The sequence below is a fragment of the Rhopalosiphum maidis genome, chromosome 2, assembly GCF_003676215.2.
Source record: "Rhopalosiphum maidis isolate BTI-1 chromosome 2, ASM367621v3, whole genome shotgun sequence".
In the NCBI taxonomy this organism is placed as follows: Eukaryota; Metazoa; Arthropoda; class Insecta; order Hemiptera; family Aphididae; genus Rhopalosiphum; species Rhopalosiphum maidis.
In genome coordinates, this window is record NC_040878.1 from 3355236 (window position 1) to 3379306 (window position 24071).

The window sequence follows — 24071 nt, forward strand, 5'->3', positions numbered from 1 at the left end:
ATAGTGTAATATTAAACTTATATTTAAAATTACGAACATGAAATCATATTAAAATTAAATTTAAAAATAAGTTATTCTATTATTCGTGTTTGTATTGAGATAATTTGATAATTTAACTTCTGAATTCAAATAGTTTTTAAAGTAAGTAGGTACATCTGTTATATAATACAAATACAGTACATGGGTTAAACTATTGCGTATATTTCAAGTCGTCTTTATAAATGTAACTAGTTCAGTAAAGTTCCCATGACTTAATTATTATACAAACTATATAATACAAATTTAACAACATTATAAAATAAAACTTATAAAAAAAATATATGTATTTTATGTTTAAAACTTCAAACGAATATTACGGATTCAGGGTTACTAAATGTATAAATTAAAAAAAAAACCTAGAAACTCACACTGCTGTATAGTTGATTTTTAGTGTATTTTGTCAATGATTAGATAAAAATAGATAACATTTATTTCATTATATATATCAAAACATTTTGTCTATATAACTAAGTATGTATTTTTGATATTTTAAAAATTTTGTAATTGCTGTATAAAAGGATATGTACTAAATTTATCGATTAGAACAATTATACAAAAAAATACTTATATATAATACTACCTAATTTTTATTTAAAATATATAACTTAATAAAATACTATATTCTATAAGCTATTAATTATTACCATTTTATTAGTATTAAGTGGTAAAAACACGAAAGCCAACTTTATCTGTTTATAAATTGCGTGTTTATGTATGTTTATTAATTTTAATAATAATTGTTTGTTATACAACAATATATAACAATACATTGAAAAATAACACTTAAAAAATTAAATTTTAAATAATATATTTGTATTAAAATTAGAACGTGTTTTCTTTTTATTTCAAAAGTTAAAATATGATGATTTTTCTATTGTAAGTCTATAGAAAATATAAATTAAAAGTTTAATATAATTAATATAGTTTCACGACATTTGTGATAAATAATAGGTGAGTAAAAATTCTTAATTTCAAATATTAACTTTTTTTTTTATTAAAGATAAAATTTACAACCAGTTTATATATGACCAATATAATAAGTAAATATGATAATATTTTAACTCGTATATGTGACAACGTAAATGAAGACATCCACTGAAACTAAAAAATTATCAACTTATACAATAAAATATAAAAATCCCTTTATATTATATTTGTTTAGTTTTCATGATGTATTAAACTAAATTAATATCATACAACTTATTTAGTACATTGTTTATAAATGTAAAATTTAAGAAATAAGTAATAAATATTTTCTAAGGTTTAACAAATTAAAAGAATATCATTAAAATTTAAGTTAACACGTATTTTACTGCGAAAAATAATATTATAGATTAATATTAACAGAAATGTTATTGATTTTGCAGTTATAATAAATTAGACTACGAATAATATTTAATTTATTTTACTTAACTTTAGTTTTTATAATTTGAGTTACAAGAGAACTAATAATTTACAGTATAATATAATATAGTATATAAATATTGGTCATTAATTATCTTTCGATCAAATCATACAGGGCACTTACTTGTTTTAGATTCTATACTAAGTGATGGTATAAAAAAAACCACATGACATTGTATCCATCGCATTATTTATATAATTATATTATATATTTTTCCGTCTGTCTCTTTCATTAAATTTAGTGAAGTAAAATGCTTCATTTTTAAACTTTGATGGTGGTTTATGTTATGAAATTGGATATAGTGAGTAGATACTTCGTCGAGTTAAAAGTAAAAATCTACAGATCTTTACAAAATAATTAGAAAAAAATGAGTACTGGAACAACGAAAAAACCTTGATGGAACTGAGGATGATGGTATTGAAATCGGATACCGGTATTGTGGTAACATAACCAGTATACCGAAAAAGACTGTCAAAAGCGTCAACCCATGTAATATATGGTATCAGGTACCGGCATTACGGTATACCATTCAAGCGGTATTTGAACAATAACTGGTTGTGTACCGATATTATACAGTACACCAAAAGACCGTCATCCTTATTAATAATATGTACCTATTATTAAAATGAACACATGATTTGAGAAAATTTAAAAAGTCTAGAATTATTATAATTTCTAATCACAGCGAAATTGCAAAAATCGATTAAACATATTTTGAATGTAACTGAAATTATATATATATATTTAAAAAAAATGAGTTGGTACCTATGCTTAGCTAATAGCTAATTGTAAGTACAGTGCATGGAAAAGATAATTAATTAAGATCAACGCGTTATAACCCGAACTTTATGACTTGTATACATCGAACTCTTGAATATTCTGCGTTTTTATTACGGAAAAATAATAGTCTTATATCTCATAATATACGATGTACACATTATACTAATTATATTATAATTTATAGTGCTAATATGACTAATATGAGTACAATAATGTGACTCAGGTAATATTTTTTTTAATCACGATACGAATACATGGAATGGAAAGTAACAGATTAAGAGAATAATTAGAATCGTCCATACGTATTTACGGCGTACAATTTTACTTTTTCTCGTTTCAAGACTTACATATAAACCGTTATGACCGGCCGTGACAAACACTTGGGTATAGAGCTTTTCCATCCATGGCGTGGTGTTGTGCCATCCGTGTCGCGTTTATAAATTTTTTTTTGTTCTTGTGAACCGAGTGCGTCAAGTATAAGTTATTCGACCGATCTGTGTAAGTTTTTCCTTCGAACCGTAACCGATCCATACCACACCGCCGTGTATATAAGTTTTTCAAGTGTTATTCTGAACTCGTCGTGTTAAATACATAACACTAACACAATATAGTGTTTCCGTCACAGGACAGTCGAAACTACAACATGTCATCCGTTATGCTGTCCGGTGCATCAGGTAAAACATCTTATTATCTACTAATTAATATTATTATAATTATATCATATGCATGATTAACATTACCAACCATATCTACACATAAGTATATACGTACATAATAATATTACGAAATAGGTCAAATTAATTTAAGTTTAAACACTATTGCAATGTTGGTTGATTAAATAGGTAATTATTTTAATATTACCTAAATATAGCTATAATAATATACAGAATTATACAAAGTTAATTTTATTTTGTCACTCCATGATATAATGTGTATTCATAACGCCACAATCAGTAGAAAATCCAACGAATTTTTAAAAAATATTTATACACGTACTGTTGCTATATCAGTAATATATTAACTATATTTAATATGAAGGACTTGTATTGTGTGAAATTCTATTGCCGGAAAACATGTCTATAGACTATAGCTTATAAAAATATTTCAATATTAATTACGTAAAAAACCACAGTTCAAGATGCGGGGAGGGGTATCGCTCTATCGCTCTTCTCGTATATATCCGCTATTGGTCACGATCGATGCGTTCATGAGACTTATAATAGAATATATTTAAAATGTTTACGCGTCGCAATATTATCTCAAAGTTATAGGTTGATTGCATATTATAATATTTTGTAATATATGTGGTGTCTTGCAAGAGATTACATTATTTATAAACATTGCCACATTTAGGGCTCTAAGATACGACTTTTAATAAAATTCAATTTATATAAAATCGTATATTATATGAAGTTTACTGTGAGTATTTATTTGTCAAATTCGTAAATTATTCAAAAAATGTTGAGTCATACATTCGCAATATTAAGGTTACTTTAGGCAGTGTTTAATTAAAATTACCCAATAGGGACGTATATTAAGTCTAGTTTAAGTCATTAAAACTACAAGAAACCACAAACCACCTCTAAACTTTTAGAGCTCTAAATCCTAATAGCTATAGGTGCATATAATTTACTAGGTGTGGTTTAGTCCTAAGCCCCTAAACGTCCCGAAACACATATTTTTAATCACGCTTGGAATTTAACAAATGAATATACAATTCATGACATATGGAATGCGATTTTTATTAACCTTTTTACTATTGTTTGAGCTTAGAAATAGTTAGTGCTTAACTGCCATAGAGTGGCAAAATAACCGTGCTACTGTGCGATACAGGTATTATAATATATAGGTACCTATTACCTAGCCATTTATGTATAATGCGTTTATATAGGTACATAATAATATAATATATAGTATTATTATAACTGTAGTGCGTGATTTGCGAATGTAGCGTGTGCAGTTCGATTGTCAATCACCTATTGCGTTTTTACGAAAGTGTGTAAAAAGTTTGTTTGGATATTTTGGTTCCTCTAAAACATAAAGAATTCGACGGTATCTGAGCAGCGGATAGATGGCGATGGCGACGCGACGCGCGGCTGTACACGTCGCACGGAGCGGCGGCCGCGGTCAGCTGTTGGCGCGTACGCGGCGTGCGTTTCACGTGATCCCCCCCGGCGCGCCGCCACCGCGGTCCGTTCGGCTTTGTTCGACCGCCGTCGGTGGCTCGCTGGCATACAACGGCCGCGGTACACGTCAATAACCCGTTGGCCACAGTCGCAAACACAGTCCTGGTATCGACGTACCGTCGCTGCCTGCCGCCGCCGCCGCCGCCGCAGCCGTCGCGCTACATATTGTTGTTGTTGTTGTTATTATTGTCATTACCATCGTCGTCGTTGTTATTTTTGTCGTGGTCGCCGCCACCGACGCTGTTGTCATTCGAGTGTCGTGCGTCTGATTTTTTCGTATAACAAGTTTATTTTGTTTCTCATCCGACCATCGCAGTGTTGTGCGTACTACATCTCCGGCCGCATTCTACCCTCGCGCGACCGTTCAGTGGCCCGCGTCTCCGTGGAGTTCGCTTGTGTGTTCGTTTGTGTGTGTGTGTGTTTGTTTGTGTGTACGTACATGTGTTCACGTGCGTCCGCGATCTAGTGCTCGTCATTTCGTCCCCGGGGGACACTGGAAGAATATAACAACAAAAGTTCCCGTCCGGTTTCGATTTGGTCCGCGAAATATTGATTCACGTCATAATAATAATTATATTGCCTGTAATAGATATATACAAATTTCAGTACCCGCGCTATATCACAGTTTGATTAATATACCTGAATATTATAACCAAATTAATTAATAATACCTACCACAGGTCAGATAAAAATATATCTTCGACGAGTGTGACCGCCGCCTGTACCGCTGCAATATACCTGCCTACGCAAATCCAGGACGATTAAAGTTCTCGATAAAATCTATCGTCACGATAAATTTGTTCTACATATATTTATATATATATATATATATAGGTAGAGACGCGTATATTCTATAGAGGGAGGCATAATATTATAAAATTACATTTGACCGATCGTCGTGTAGTGTGCGTGGGCGTAGGTTCGCGTGTGTTGATTGCAAACTTACCACGGTCGTTTGTTGATCGTCCAGCCATCGAATATGAGCATCGCTGCTTTATTACAAGCCGCCGAGTACCTGGAAAGGCGCGAAAGAGGTAAGTTTACCGCGTCGCCACCGTACCCCCCGCCACCGTTTGCCGACACCGCAGTCGCGACCGACGGAGCCGTTGCCGCCACCGCCGCCGCCGTCACCGACCGCGTAAACACCGTCGTATTTTTTGCAGAAGCGGAACACGGATATGCTTCGCCGATGCCGATCACGATCGATCTCAAAGGGTCTTCGAAGAGGCCAAAGACGAAGAAGTCGCAGGGAAGTCGGTGAGTAGTCGCTTTTTTGTGTTTCCGCCGTGTCTTTCAAAACGCGGGTTGAAAATCCCCGGGATTTTCGAACAGTGTATTGTTTTAATGCTAAAAGAAAAATGTGTACGTAAACGTTATTTAAGAAAATACAAAGGAAATATGTATGTCAGCCAGCATATTACACGCGGAGGTTAGGTATAGGATATTGCCGTGCGCAGTGGCAAAACGGGTAGAAAAAGTCGTGACGTGACCTTTTAAATGTCAAGGTTAATAGAGCCCGCGTGCTCGCCTGGGTGACAACGCCACCGATTCCGCCCCTCTTCCTCTGCTGACAATATAAACGCTGATGGACGGCTCTTGTAGAATACGTAACTTAGGCTTGTGGTCTAATGCTGCAGTTATAATTATCGTTGATGAAAACTTCACTAGTAACACGTGCACGGTGTGTGTATGTTATATATAGTATATCTGTAGTATAGGTACCTACTCGGGTACCTACTACCTACTGAACATTTAATTATTTTGTAATATATTGATTCGGAGTGGATCAAAACAACTTTAATTGGTTGTGGATTTTTGTTTGTTTTCGTTTTTATAGCAAGTAAGCAACTGGAGTTGTAAAAAGTTTTGATAAGTTTTATGTATAGTTAAGGTATATACAACATGCATATTTTTATTGCTCGACCTAACATTATATTTTTAATTGTATAAATAGTATAAATAATAACTAGAATAGGTTATTTCTTGAATACTTTGGTACTTATATAGTTAGAGAGAATACTGTGACAAACTAATAAATCGTATGAAGAATACACGCAATTCTCAAAAAAAAAAAACTCTTTTAATGCTTTAATTATATCGTTTTCTGTCATTTAATCCAGTGATCAACCCATTCCACCAAGCTACTGTATATTTCCTTATATTGATTTGGACGTTCCAATTCAATGACGTATACAAATAAACGAGTAATTTAATAGTTTTATTTGCGTATGTCTGAGTAAATCGTTTTTATAAACATAATATTTATATATTGTTGTCGTATTACATTATTTTTGTTAAAACGAGCTATTATTAAATCATAATATTTAAATACTATGATGATAACAGATAGCTTAGTGTCAAAAAATAATATCGTACATTAAGGGCTATACAATAATAATAGTACCTTAATAGTAGACATGTATCTAGTTTGAGTATAGAATGTGAAATACGACCATCAAATAATTTTTTTGAATATTCTAGTCAATAATATCATAGTTTTTTTTACTGTATTCTAACATTAAAATGCTTATAATCAAAATAAAAACAATTGATAAATTAATATAATTTTTATGTTTATTTTAAATACAAAATATAATCTGTAAATATCAGATAATATAGGCTAATTACTTATAACACACTAAAGATATTTTTATTAAATTAATTTCCATACATGAAATTTAAATATTTTAGATTATGTTCTGGGTCTTAAATGTATATCATTTTTAACTTAGCTTCCTTTTTTAAAAATTATATATAATTTGTATATTTAATTAGCTAGGCATTTTAAATTATTATTCATATATAAATTTAAAATGTTAACAAATAATACTTTATTAGTAGGTATATGTGATATTAATAATTGTATTTGTTCGAAAAAAAAATATATATATGTATATATTGTCTTAAATTATGAAATTTAAAGTATATATTTTTTGTTTATGTGATTGTGCCTATTTAATTTTTACAGATTTATTATTATCGAATGAGGAAAAGAATTATCACCAAATGTAAACTTTTTACTCTAAGTTTTTAGTCCATTAACTTAATTTCTCTGTTTAATTATTTTAATGGTTGAAACTAATTTTAGTTTTCTCTCTTCGTTTAAGGAGAAGAGGATATTTTTGAAAAAAAAAAATACCAAATATAATAATATGACACTATCACATTTTCTTTTAAAACTGATGTTTGCGTTTTTCCTTCTTGCTTTATCATCTCATTTTGCTAAACTTTTCTTCGTAATTATGAAGATCTACTACTTTTATCTTCTCCGTCCTTGCCCCAGAGCATCTCTTGTAGTTGCTAACTAACACGAGACAAAGGTTTCCGGGGAGGAAATTGCTATCACATGTACGTGCACTCTTTGGTGTTTACACTTTGCCGATACGACTGAGGGGGTGTGTTCACTGGTTTTTAAAACCCCTTGTGACGCATGATAAAATATTTTATCAGTTTTTTTCTTATATATAATAATATGTATGTATAATGATAATATAATGACATCTGATAATGTATTCGTGAAAGATTTTTTTTTAATTATATTAGAGATATATAGTAGGTATTTTTATTTTTAATTACAATTGGAAAAAAAAGTTTCTATTGAAATAATTGAAGTTCTTACAAGAAACTTTTTCTTTATTTTGATATTATACTGCAGTGATGTATAAGACAGTTGATTCTTTTGTTCTATTCTGGGTTTTACTTTTTAATAAATGATAGTAGGTTACTAATTTATGTATTTTGTGAAATAAATATCAAAATAAAATATTGACTTGGATCCGATATGTATTTTATAAATCTATAAAAAAAATATGATAAAATACTTTATTGTCCTTGACCTCTTTGTCAGTTTCAACTGTTAGCGACTGATTGTTGTGTTCGGGGTTTGTCAGCATTAAAACCCTACCATCACCTAAAACCCTTAATCGTGTATTAAGATAGAATAATTCAGTATAGGTGTAGAATATATTTACGTATACTACAGTAGCATCAATAATCGGTAAAAACTCGTTCTTATAAAACAGTCGATAATATATTTTACTTTAAGTTTTGAATAAGCGATTTATTTTCTAAATTATTTTGATTTACTTATTATTCAATTAAGACTATATATACATGGAATTAGGTACTTGTATTTACTGGATATTTTTTAAATAAAAATTTTTCTATTAACGATTTTATGTTTTTATTATTGCGAAAAACATTAAAAAGTTGTTATTAAAATTTTATATTTTCAATATTCACAAATCCTAATAGGTACAATATTATCGTATAATATATTTTATTGTTAATTTATAATCAAATATTTACCTACTTATATTATAGATATCAAAAAATTATCTGGAAGAAATTTACCTAAGATTTTACCTTTTTTAGAAATAATTTCTAATTATACATTTTAATAAATAATTTTCACAATTTTCTTGTAAGAATCCAAACATTTGAAACAACGATTTTCAAAGAATAATTATTTATTTAATATGATAATATGTTACGATAAAAACATTATGCTTGGAGCATTCCTCTATTAAAAATAAAAATTGGATTTATTTGATTACTAGTTTTAGTTATCAAAAACTGTATAAATAATAAAAACAATGCAATTTAAAATTAGTTCAAAACCAGTTTTAATTAATTTTATTTTACATTTAATTGTAATTTTAGTAATGAGAAAAAATAATAATCTTAAATAAAAAGCGGTTTAATTGATTATTTATTTTAGTATTTTTTAATAACATTAAACCTATATATATATATATTAATACTACTGGTTTTGTTACTAATAAATATAAACATTGAACACCCATAGGAGTTCTTTGAATTTGATATATGATTAGTAAACTAAATAGAACTAGATATAAGGTTCACTGGCTACTGTTTATATTTATTCGAGCACAATGATTTATTATCGCAAAGATTATTATTGTTTCATTGTTTATTGTTCATTGATCATCTTGTAATCTGTATATTATATTATTTATTATATTATTGTAGTGTACACAATTTAATAGATTATTTAAAAATTTTAAACTGTTACAAAAGATATTATCAATTTTTTTTTAATCCTAATATTTTTGTAGGTATTTTTATACTTGATTAACTCTGTATATGTTACCTATGTAACATATATTATTTTTGCATGTATTACATTTTTAAATAACTATATATATATGGCCCAGTTATTGAGCTTGTCATATTGAGGTTTTGGCTTAAAGCCAAACAATGATGTTTCTACAAAAATTATTTTATAAAAAATAAAATAAATATATGTACATTTCGATGTACTTGTATTATACTTATCAATTTATTTATCGTTTGTTTTTGTTACAGAACAACTCATAATGAACTGGAGAAAAACAGGTAAGACATTTGTATTTTCACTATCCTCGATAAATAATAAACAAAATATGATACAATTAATTTAAACTATATCTGAAGTCGGTCATAAGCCATATACTATTTATTGCTCATTTCAAGAGGCAAAGGGCCAAATACTCTCGGTTGTTATGAACATACTATATTCTTTTTCTGTCCACCTATCTCTTTCTGTTTTTCTATATCATCATTGTTATTTTTGGCTTTAACTATCTCGCGTTTATAATTATATGACACATTATCAAAAAACGATTCGAATGAGCGGGAAATTTATTGAACTAGCTTAGATATATATTGCCTTTGTAAGTATTTTGTAAATTATGAATTACCTATAATTTTCACGTTGGTATTTATATTGGAATTGTTACAGTTGACTGCAGGGTGTTATTTTAAGTTATGAATAGTTATAAAAGTATGTAAAGATATTTTTAAACTATGATAATATATTCACTATATAAGGTAGTATAATACATAAATTATATTATCTATTAAAATTATATGATGGTTTCTAATAGTTTCATAAAACTTTCGATTTTATTTAAAATGAGTGTTACGGTCAATTGCGTGTATTATTTATGTATATTTTGGTAGAATGTATGTAAGTACTATATTAAATTTTATGTATTCTATTATAAATAAACTAGAAATAGGCAACTCTTAAAAACAAACATTAAATTATAAATAACTGTTAGTAAAGTACATTAAAATCTTCTAATATCTGATAGGAAGCTAACAAATAACGTACGTTTATAGTTACGTGGAAAAAATTGAAGGAAACGACTTTCGCTAAAACGATAACTATTATATACTCCCATGAAAAAAGTAGAGGTAAAATCAAACGGGGTCATTGGTCTTCAAATATGATGAACCCCGTGGTGATTATAAAAGTATTGAGATTTTTGTACTGTTCGATCAACCTTTCATAAATAGTAAGTAATATCAGTATTTGTTGTACTACTTTTATTAGAGATACTAAATTTGGTGCGTTTTTTTTTATTGATGGTTTAATAAAAAACAAATATTCTAATGTTTTTTTGAAAAAATCTGTTCCTATATATAAAACACTAAGCTGACTGACTGATTTACCAACGTACAGCTCAAACCATTGGACGGATCGGGCTGAAATTTGGCATATAGATAGCTATTGTGACGTAAGAATCCGCTAAGAAAGGATTTTTAAAAATGTAATCACTAAGGATGTTAAAAAGGGTAAAAGGTATTCAAAAGTTGTATCAATGGAAAACAAAATGTTTGTTTCAATTTTTTTTTATATAAGTATACATACTCTATAACACAAATAAACATTGTTCATAAAATTTATTTTGTGAAATTCATCCCCCAAAATTGTTCAAAAGTGTAAAAATAGAAAAAAACCGCCTAGCCGAAACCTCTGAAACTATGAGTATCAAATTTGGTCAGTAATTTTGTTTCATGACGTAGACATCCACTAAGAAAGGATGTCTAAAATTAAAATTAATTAAGTAAATTAAGGATACTTCCTGAAGTTTGATTTTAATGTACGTATGTATTCGTTGTTATCTGGACTATGTTAGTTAGGAAACACTTTAAATTACAAATTTGATTTGTCTACAATTCTAGGACATAGAAAAAACGTCAAGGAATTCATAAATACTTTCAAAAACATTTATTTTAAACCTTCACAGCTAAAACTTATCGCAAACAAAACTACGGCCAAAAGCTACTATAAGATAATGTATTCAAAAATAAATGCCAACTATGCCCATAATACCCCCACATTTTCATATGTTTTGGTAAATTTAGTACTAAGTGTGTAGTGTAATGTACATTTAATTTCATAAAATGTTTATCATATAAATTTGGAATAGAAGAACAAATTTATTGAGGCAGAATTCAGCATAATTTATTTGTTCATTATTAGTTTTGTCTTATAATAAGGTATAATTTCTATGATGAAGTAATGCCAATGATTTATTAAAAAACAGATATTCTAATGTTTTTTTGGAAAAAAATATAAAATAAATGATAACTAATCTATGATTAAAAAGTTTTTACAGATAATTAATGTGAAAAAATTTTTTATCATAGTATATTTAACATTTATTATATGTGTAAAATTAATTTTAACGTGAATTGATGTGTTGTATATTACTTAATAAAATATGTAATTAATGTATGAGTGTATGACAACTAGTTACATATTACTATATTAGTAGGTACTGAAATAGAAAAGATCTTTTGATATAGAATTTTGTTTTCTATACAAATATGTTATACTTAATATTACATTTGTTGATAAATATAAGTAGGTACTTGGATTAACTATATTTATAAAACACCTAAAAATAATTATAAGTAAAGTTACATATAACTATGGTAGCAGATAAATAAGATTCATTACTTTTATCGATTTAAGTTATATTGTTTGTGCTATTCATTTAATTCAATTTGTTAATAAAAATATATATTTATTCTTAAAAATATATAGACTTTGTGAGGAACGTTTGATTGATTTGGTTATATTTTTTTCTACTCAATACAAATTTATTGGTTTCTTTTTTTCGTATTATATAAATCCCCGAGCCTTTAATTTATTTTTATTTTTTTTATAAGTTTTAAATTAAAATTTTTAATTATTTGGAAAAGTATCAGGAATAAAAATCACTTGGTTTATTAGTCACTGTACCGGTATTCTTATTTTTTGGCAAATTGAAAATGATTATAAATAAATTAATGTTCATAAATTAAAATTGTTATATTTATTTTAGTATTATCATTGATTAAAATACTAATATTTATAATCAATGATATTATTTAGGTATATATAGTATTTTTAACACATAAGCAATAAAATATCGAAATAGGTATATATAATTTAATTATTATTATAAATAACAACCGATAATATTAAATATTATATGATTGATGGTTTCATTATACCTATTTCTTAATTTCTAGTTATCACGTAATTAAAACGCTAATGTACGGTTATTAAATTATCGTATAACTGCAATATTAAATTTGCTTGTATAATATTTTATAAATAAAAAAAAATTAAATTGGTTATACCATTTATTTATTTAATTAACTGTTTTTGAAGTTTGTTTAGGTAGTTATGATATCTAGTTGTAATTTTAAAATAAACATATATTTTCCACATAAATATAATAATTTAGATACTAAAATGAAATTTTCATTCTTTGATACACTGTTACATAGGTAGACACATAGTTAAAAATTAATTAGTTTAAGCAAATATATTTGTTCTTACTATAATTTTTTTATTAGACTTCAAGTGAATAATTTTTGTTAAATAAAAATATGATTACAAAAATATTACAAAGAATATATGATATCCGGGCGTGGTCGTGGAGCTTTTTAGATGGGTGTGCAAACATTAGGCGAAGCATTTATACTTTATAGAGATTCGCTTTTTGGTGGTTGTAAATTTTGAAAATTCATTCGAAAACTACCATCTATTCTCGTTGACGGTTTTAATTTTATAGCATCCATAAAATGACCAGGTATTATACATTTTTATAACCCCGATCGAATGGTTGTGCACAGTAATTATGATGGTAGAGCAGCCCACGCGGGAAAAGAGGATTGTCCAGATAACATTTTTATTGTCGGAGGAATCGATTTTTCCTCTTTTTTTTGCACAACACCGCAAGTTTATCGTGCAAAAAGCTTGGACAAACTAACACTCTTCAAAAATAAAAAATAAAATGAACCTATAAGAAGTGGTTTTGTTGATGGTTTTGTAAAACGTTTTAAATGCATGTGTGTTATTGGTAGATACTCATGTTGTACGATGTAGATGACAGAAATAATTGATTTTTAAATTTTAATTTTCGTCATTTATTTTTACGGAGATATAACGTGATTTTAATATTGTATTCATTTATGATTGACGAATATTATAATTTAGTTGGGAAATTCGGTATACATATAGCATAGATTGTTTAGTTTTTTGAGTTTGTTTTAAATAAAAAACGGATAATCTAATTTATGTTTCATCTGCATGATAAAATATAAATTATGTCATATTGTGTATTGAGAACAAGACAATCTAGAAAAATTGATTAGTTTTGATAAATTGTATAATCAGTCATTAAAGCGTGATCATATATTACCTATATCTCAGTGTATCAGTATATGGATATTATTGATTTGTTGTAAAATTCAATTTTATGTAACTTATGACCTGTTATAAGAGTTAACGCTTTTGACTATAACGGGTAGTCACAACACTTTTTTTCAATTAAAATAACTATTACAAGGTTATTTTTTTCCCATTATTTTAGAAAAATGTCAAATTTAAAATATATTATAATTAAATAACACTGTTCTAGTCTGTTTATATATAGTACCATGTCAGGTCATAATTTAAAATCAATATAATAAACTGAAAAGATTATACATATTCTGTTAATTATAATAATTATAAACTGTCTATCGACACAAAACTTCATAAGCTTATACCTTTATAATACAATATAAGTAGTAATAAGTATAATACGGAAAAATATAAATATACTGAAGAAATTTCGAATAGTATTAAAACTTAGTTTAAGTTTTTATTTTATTTATTGAATAATAATTCATCCTATTATGTTAAATTTTTTTTTATATACGTATATTTTAGTTAAATAAAAAAAAAAAAATAGATTTTTAGACTTAATAAAATAGATTTTACGTCTCGGTAGACTAGAATTTCGTTTATTTTAAACATTATTTTCTATCATTCATCATTACATTTGTTATACTTATACTTTATAATATATATTATATTTTATTAATTTTTGTATTCGTACTTGTAAATCATCTTTATATGTAAATTGTGATATTACCGTAGGACCTTTGAAATAGTTTAATCTGACCAGCTGCATACTTTTTAAATTACTTTTAATATATTATTTCGAAGAATTATGTTTATCAAACAACTAGTAATAGTTTCAATAATTAACAAATAACTAAAACCTTAGTTAAAAACTAACAAGTTTAATATACGTGCGCATGAATGCGTAATAAATGTATAAAATCTGAAAAAATACCGTTAAACCTTTTTGGAATTAGTAAATTTGGGTATCTTGCAGAATGTATGATATACCTATGCTGTTTACTTTAGTCTATTTATGTGCACCACTTTAATGCCTTAACGGCCATATTCAAATAAAATGTATTCATAGCACGGGTAAAGTTGAAATAATAATGAGTTTTTTATAAATTATTAAAATTGTATTTACACCAACCATTCAGCAAGCATAATCCCGATCATATAAAAACAATAAAATAATATAGAAACGTCGATTAAGAAAAACATATTTATACACTGGACGCCGTAATATAGGTTTACCACTAAAATTAATTACTCACAAAACATGACGTTTTATATGCATATATTTTAATATATGCATACAATTTAAAACTACGTTGAACACTTCACATGTTACAGTTATAATAACAGCTCGTTGGGATTTAGCATTCCCCTTCCTAAGCTCAAACCTTGACCTTCCTCAAGCAAACATACGTGGTGTATATTGATTGCAGCTACGTATAATGCGTTTTTTAATCAGTTCCGTGCACGTTGATAAAAAAAAATATCATTTCATAGATAACACGACCTACATAATATAATGTAGATGCATTAGTATTACATTGTATATTATATTCCACTTTTTATTATCGTTTGTATGATATGCAGTTTTGGCCTTGTGGTCATCCAATTGTATTCAAACGCACAATGCGCGCGCATTTGCGGCAAACGGGTCAGCAGTGCTCCACGGCGAATAATAATAAAAAACAAGCGGTCGACTGGGCAGCAGGCTGCTACTGTGTTGGCGCGTGCCTTGGCCCTGGCGGCCGGTCGTGTCATAAATCGTCGGCAACGCACGTTTGGCACTCATCCACCTAGATCGTGAATTATGATTCTTATTTTCTGTGTGATTTTTCTTTTTTCTTTACGGCTACTTACTCGTATATGTTCCAAACGAGGTATTTTGTTTTTGTCTGCCTATATTCGCCTATATATTGAATATATTTTTAATAGAATAGTTGTATTATTTTATAATTATAGGCACGAGGCAAATGATTCAATTTGATATTTAAATATTTCTAAAACATATTTGTATGTTAAACATTTCTGAAAACAACTATAGCATATTTTTTAATCTTTCATACAAGTAACAACTTACATATGATCATAGATAATGTCAACATGATCAATCATCATTCATAGTGTTATTATTTTTTTTCTTAGTTATTTTTGTTAAACAGTTTGAAACAATTAATATGTTTCCTTACTTTTAAACTGAGCAATTTAGTTAGTTTTAATAATAAATAATGTAAAATATTTTATAAGCAACATTAATTAATTAAGTTTGTATTATATAATATATGTTATAATTTGTGTGTTTAATTTTAGGTAAGTAAAAATCCCGCTAAAAACTAAATGTTAAATGTAATATAAATGGGTAATTTTCGAAAGTATAGTAGGTAGGTTTATTTGCTAAAGACATTTAAACGAAAAAAAAAATATAAGACCGGTTTAACAGACAACTAAAATTATATTTTTTTATTCAAACTAAACGTGTAGTAGTAGCACGTTATTGTTATACTTAATATATATATAAATATATATTGTTACATTTAAAAGTGTCGAGTAATTATTGTAAATATTATAAAATAATGTTATAGTTATATATGTACAAAAGATTAATATTGGTAATTAGTTATTCTTGTCATTTTAATAACTTAGGCCTTAATAATATTTAAATGCTTAATATGACTTTTAATGTACAATTACTACAATTATTAATAAAATAAACAAATACATTTTTGTACTACATATATAATATATTTACATGGAAATAAATTTAGAGAAAATATTCAGGCAATTCATAATTATTTCTTGACTTAAATTTGTATTTTGTTTAAATTCCGTATACGTATAATAAACGTGTAGTATAATGAAGAATAAGGGAATGGCTTTTATCTTCATGATTCCTCGTTCATTTTGAATTTAAAACAAATCAATTTGCCCCAATTAATGTAAAATGTTCGTTTTTATGAGCTAAAGAACAAATATTTAAACAGTTAAGTGTAAATCTTAATTTGATTTGCTATTTTTAGTTATCGTGTACTTATTGATTTTAGCACATAAGTTTATCGTTTACCTATGATACCTATAAAGTGGTGCTGTCTAAATACTGTTTACTTATTAATAATTTTAGTTATCATAGTAATATTCAATTTTACCTGACATTCGACACGGCTATATATGTCTACAATTTTTATTCTACATGCATAACTCTACAAGTACCATATAGACCTTTAATATTACTCCTTATAAATATTTCGTTTTGCTCGTCTGTATATAAGCGTATCGTTTATTGTATAGCTAGGTATATAGTATGTAAGAGCAATTTTATAATTGCTTATTTTTAATTGTTTTATTTGTAAAAAGTACGTATGTGTCCAATCAGCTAAATAATTTTACTTTATATATTAATTTTTAAAGTAATAGACATAAGTGCATATTATAAACTCATTTGTATGTTGACGCAATAATTGTTAAAATATTCTATAGGTAGCTAGTTTTGTGAATAATACAAATAATAATGGCATAATATGTAAATTAAGTTTCGAGAATAAACAGTAATAATAATGCTATAAATAAAGTAAATCGTATATTTTTGTTCTTTTTGAAATCCTTAGCTACAGTGGACATTGAGTGTAGATTCACAGAATGTTAACTATACGTTAAATTATACCTGAAGTGTATTTCAAATAAAATCGTGTTGCAACTTTCAAAAACACTTGAACAATTAATAATATAATGAGGAATTTAATCAATTATATATACAAAATAATTATTGGAATTATAAGGAATCTTTATGAATATGTAAAGTGCATACACATTTAATTTAAATAAACAAATATTATATCTTTATACTATTTTTCACATCATAATATTAATTGTAATTACATTTTTCAAATACAATAATGATAAATAATAATTCATTTAACTACTTAACATTTATTAGTATATACACTTATATTAGTTTAATTTATAATAATTATTGGTATATTTATTAGTTAATTTTGTAAAATCGCCGATGGTAATTTTAAATTATACGGTTATTTACTTATTATTTTGTTTTTATTCGATATATTTTAAAAGAACTGGATATTATACATTTAATTTTGACCTTCCAAAGTTTCAACTAGATATTCATGATATTCTACCAGAAAACGCTATCAATGTTGAAAATGTTTAAGAACTTTAATGCACAAAAAAAGCCCACACACATTTAGGGTCGACCTGGCTAGGGCAGGAGGGCAGGGATTCCTGCCTGGGCCCTTATACTGTGCTACCCCAAAATATAGTACACAATTATTGGGCCCCAGAAAATAATTCCTGCCTGGGCGCTCAGGTACCCAAGCCGACCCTGCACACGTTGTTAATTGTTATGAATGTTCTTTATGGTTCACTTAAAATCTAAAGCGTTATTGAAACCTAAAATATATTGTTAGTTATTACAATATTATTCTAGGTAACCTAGCTGAACTTAACTTAATAATAGTTTCTTACGATTCAACGGCTTTATATTGTGATTGTATACAAAATGTTAATGGTATTTATATTAAAATTATAACCAAAAACCAACCAGACATTAACGCATTCCGGAAATCAACATTAAGACATTTAATGCTTATTATGTTTAAACAAGCTTAGGTAATTTTGAGTTCATTATCAAGTGTAGACGAGGTCAAATTACAATGTTAGACTGTTACCGATAAGCCATTTAGCTGTAGTTTGATAAAAAAATTATATACATACCTTTATGTATAAAAAAAAGTTTTTATAGCTTTCCAACCATAGTGTTTTTAATCGTTATACATTTTTATTGATTTAATAAAGTAAATATTAACGGTGATTTTATTTAAAACATTAAAATGTATATTATGATTTAAGTTTTTTATCCAATTTTTTTAGACATTGAACATTTAAATACATTTATTCTTAAATAATAAACATAGCATACATTTCAGTATGCATTAAAAACTTTAAAATATAAAATATGGAGGTTCATAAACAAAATAAAATTATACATACAATATTATACATTTTTGACTAGTTCTTATTACAATTTAATATAGTGTTATGCGAAATAATATAAGTAGTATACAGGAGTCCAACAATTATCGTTGTAGGACGCACTAATACGTTTGTGGGTTCAGGCATCTATGAAACATATTTCACAATATATTTCTGACATCGGTGTATTAAAGCAAAGAAAGTTATTCGGAAATGCCTGTCTATATTAGACTTTTCATCCGTAAATAATATTTTTCTAGTATTATTTTAAAAACTTTAAATTTTAATAATACGATGTTGTGATTATAACCCTGTTTATGTATTGTAATTTTTCTTTTCTCTTTCCAGTATAATGTTATTTAAAACATTAAATAAATATGATTGATGTTCTATGGATTTTATATTATAACGAAGCATCGGTTTATTATTATTATTGTTTTGTTATAATTTATTTTAGACGTTTTATCTAAAAAAAATGTAAGACATGAAAAATTGAATTATAAATGACTTACGAGGAAATGTAAATAAATATCTGTTACTAAATGTATGCAAGTTTTGAACCATGATGCGTTTTATAAATGAATTTGTCACCTTGAAACTAAACAATTGGCTAACATTAAGCTTTACACAGTTACGCAAATGTATGTAGCTAGAGAACAACAACTGACCTACCTTTTTTTTAACATAGATAAAACGATTTTTATAGACATTGTAAAATGTAGATAAAATAAAAAATAAATAATTACTGTAGATTTTTAATAGTTGTATTCAAAATATCAAATGATTAATTTGTTATAAATTAATAAATAATTAATTCTATTTTCACTATCGTTTTCTCTTGGGATAAACACATTCGACATCACGATTGACCCCTTTTTAACTGATGCAAATTTTTAACGCTAGCATTTTCCAAAATAACCTTGATATAGAGAGAGTTCCTATTTGTTGTGTAAATGCAAACCCTTTCCGCCCATAGTCCCATACGGTTCGTTAATAATCCTCTTTGCATCCCTTTTTGTATACAGCCGACCAAGGAGACCGAAGACGGTTTTTTCTCGTACAGTAGAAAATGGTTTCGTGAAAGCTCGATGAATTAATAATGAGACGAGGAGTCTTTCATACTCGGCGTGAGTGCATAAATGACCATTATATTAACAGACTTTTACTACCCGAAAATAGATTTATCTTGCATCAATGTTGTATGTACACTACATAACAAAAATACCTATTTTATATGAACTTTTTAAAGGATGGTTTGTTAACTAAAAAAATATTTTAAGATATAATATAAATAAATATTAATAAATATAATAAACAATATTTAATATTTTTAGATGAGTAGTTTTGAACGGAGTATTTTAAAATATAATTAAAAACATTTTTCGATTTTGCACACATTTCTATCATTCAATACACTAAAAATTCAATCGGAGAATATATAATTAAACATAAAATTTACTATGTAAGTTTACTTCAGTTTAACCTTGTAAAATCCAACATCTAAATTTTTTATTTTAGATTATTAACTGAAGTTGTTATATATATATATATTATTATAATAATGTATTTACTCTAGGCGGGTGGTATACGAGGCATGACTTTCGACACTTGGCCACCTCCCATCATCACCAGGCCATCCCCTAGGTTCTTTCGTCATTCCTCGCGTTTTTCGTTGAATCCATTGCTGCTTCTTATTATATTACCTATGGAAAACTGAATTGACAACTAAATTGTACGTGATGTTTTCGAGCACCAATCCCATAAATATAGGTACGCGCGCTCGCTTAATCTTGTCTGTCGTAGAGTCAATGAATAAAACACTTCTTTCTCTCGTACTCGCAAATACACACACACACACACACACACACACACATATTTTTATTTTGTATACGCGTATGTATAAATTATTTAATAATATGGAAATATAAAGAAGAAAGCGCCTGTCGCTTGAGAGGCCACTTGAATGTTCGTTCCGCGTGTCTTCTTCTTTGCCTGCCTCGTCCCGCGACGATGTTTTGTATGTCCGCCAACGCTGCTGTTGTCAACGGCCCGTTGCGGCGTATATATTTGCACAATGCGCGTCCCTACATTCACAAACATTTGCATACCGTCCATATAGCGTACATAAATATTCAAAGACCAGAAAACTCGCGTTGGGATGAAGGCCGTCGACAAGGGGTACCTATGTAATAACGACGGTTAGGCAGTGAAGAGTTATATAAAAAAAAAAACATCAGATACTAATTATAATAAAATAAAAAAGTAGTAAATCAATAGCTTTTCAGCTCTCAAATGTTTTGTATTTCAAACTCTACATTTTGTCAAATTTATTTTTATACTTATAATATAGTTTAAAATCTTAAATCACCTTGAGTATATGTTTTATTCGTATACGTATTTACCACATACTGGATAAATACCTAGATATAAATTATATTTTCAAAATTGAATAATAATAATTGTTGACTAGATTGTATCATTTTTTGTGTTATAAAATTACTTATTTCCGTAAAAATTTTGTGTAAAAAATATGTACCCGTGTCAATGTACTATTATATATTTTTATAATATATTTTTCTCTCTCTGTTCCATGTGTTGTATAATAATTTAGTTAAACAGTGGTTGGGTTAATAAAAAAAAAAAAAAAAAGAATTGTTATAGTTACTACAAAATAATAATATTCTAGTCGATAGAGACAATAAATATTTTACAACTGTACATTATTAAAAAAAAAATAATAATAATAATAATAAAAAAAATATGGCGCTCAAAAATAACAATACAAGCGAATAGAGTGCTTATTTTATAATACACATATTTATTGACATGTACAACATTTTATTACTATTTAGTCATTTTAAAAAGTTATTTTGTTGATGGGCTTATATTTTAGTATTTTACACTATCTAACACTGCATAATACCTAAATAGTGTACTAATTATAGGCTTTGAATTTTAAAGTATAATGACTAGTGTCCGGAAGTAAATATATATTTGCATTCTATTAACTGTTTCACAAATAAACAGGTTTAAATTTGTTTCCGTTAACATGAACAATAAAAAAAAATTATACTTGTTGTTGTTGTTTTTTTTTTATAAAGGAATTTAATTACAATTACTTTGATAATAGATTATACCAATTTATAATATCATGATTTAGATGTATTTTTAATTATTATGTTACATGATAATGGAACTTGAAGGTGTAATATTTATATTTTTTCATTTTAACAACGAGTTAAAGGTACATAAATTTCGATTAAATTCCAATTTTAAGTTAAATGAACCTGGCTAATTTCATTTTATTTGACATACTGACATTAAAATGTATTGAATTAAAGTTAAAACGTAGGTCCCGCAGTTATTTTATCTAATTTGTGTCTTAAAGACATTTTTAATTTTTAAATTACAATTAATAATATGTTTTCTCGAAGCCATTAATGTTGAACCATTAATGAAACATTAAAGATCACTTTCTGAATTTTTGTATGAATTTGTTCAATATTGATTTATGTAGATGTGTGTAAAATATATATTGGTATATTGTATCTAATACAATTGTATACTTTTCATCAAATCAAATAAAACAAATATTTTAAAAACTATAATTAACCACCTTTACAATATTGATAATTTTTAGTCAGTTTAAATGAAGATATATAATAATATAAGTAATTTATAAGAAACCATAAATATTTATTGGATTTATAATTGATCGAAATCAATTAGGTATATGATACGTAAATTTAGTACTAGTATTTCGTATTTGTATTAAATACTTGATTACAATTATTACCGATTCCTAGAAACAGTAATTGTTTTTATATATAATTTAAGTTATTGATACATCAGTTTTAAATACTTCAAACATCTATATTTATATTACTATTTAATACATCTCTCTATAAATAATACATACCTAACTATCATACTATTCATATTATTATATATTATTTAAAAATTTTTAAATTTTCAATAATTACCTAAATTTTAAACTCAACATTATTTTATTTTCATGTTTTGATAATATAATATTTAAAAAAAAAATAAATTAAATAATAGTCCTAATATTCATAACTATAGTTTACAATTTCACTATAGTAATAATTATTCTTGAAAAGATTCGATAAAAGATGTGAGACTTTATTGTAATTTACATTTGTTATAGTTAGTTCAAATACTTAAATTTAATAACTACTGTTTATTTGTAGATCTTTTACTAAATTAAGCCTCGCATGCTTTCTGGACACTTAATTGATTATATTTAAAGCATATAAAGCCACTCTAATATAAAATTACCAATACGAGAAGAAGATTATAAAATTAACAGTTAGTAAATAATAGTTTATGTTTCAGAAAAATAACAGATATTTTAACATTGGAACTTTTAATTGTTCTAAGTTTCTGATTCATTCATTATATTATTTTTATATATTGAGCTTGACATAATATTGCTATCATTACTATTTAAGTTTTTTAATAAATTTACCAATCATGGTAATGTGTTTTGTATAATATGTTTGTAATAAACTATTTGTGATAATTTGTATATGTTCATTATTATCATTAAATTATTTTTTACATTATTTGTTTTTTTAAATTTCTTGCCAAACGTGTATTTTGGAAGTCTAAAAATAATCTAGTAGAAACAAAATAAATTTGTTAAAAACTATACCTAGGTAATGTTCAACGTATGACTATTATGGGACTTGTTAGCTTTTAAAACGATACAAAGTTTTTCGAAACTTATGATGGTGGTTGAAACACACGGTATGAATTTTCAGACATTCTTTCGTAATGATATAATTTATGTGTTTCCCATTCGCCCTCTCATGTACGTTATTGTGTGCTCCAGGTAAGATTAACGAGAGTACTATTATACAGAAGAAGATTATTTCTCTTAAAACTTTGTCACATATACATGAGTTTTATCGACCACTTAACCCTCTTTGTACTTAGAATGTCTGACTGAATGTTTTGTGTCTAAACCAAAATATTAAATTAACCATTATTCGAAATAACAATAACGTTTAAATTCATTCTGATGTTCATAAGATTAATTTTATAATAAGATGAACCAATGATATTGTCTAGATAAATTTGTTTTGTGGTCTGATCCAAAACAAGGTTCAAGAGGGTCAGATGGATATAACACACTACATTCACTAGGTAACTATGCTAGGGCATTTATCTGTTATTATACAAT

The 24071-nt window shown here is 26.8% G+C and overlaps 1 protein-coding gene across 2 annotated transcripts in view; it reads left to right on the forward strand.

Moving 5' to 3' along the window:
• Window positions 1-4499: 4499 nt before the first annotated feature.
• Window positions 4500-24071, forward strand: part of LOC113554122 (max dimerization protein 1-like) — a 170227-nt gene continuing 150655 nt past the window's right edge. The window contains exons 1-3 of one of the 2 annotated variants that reach the window (XM_026957827.1): window positions 4500-5444; window positions 5574-5667; window positions 9739-9768. In XM_026957827.1, the coding sequence (XP_026813628.1) occupies window positions 5390-5444; window positions 5574-5667; window positions 9739-9768 (179 nt within the window). In that variant the 5' untranslated portion in view covers window positions 4500-5389. Of the gene's footprint in view, window positions 5668-9738; window positions 9769-24071 lie in introns of both variants that reach the window. The other variant, XM_026957826.1, reaches the window with a different exon arrangement.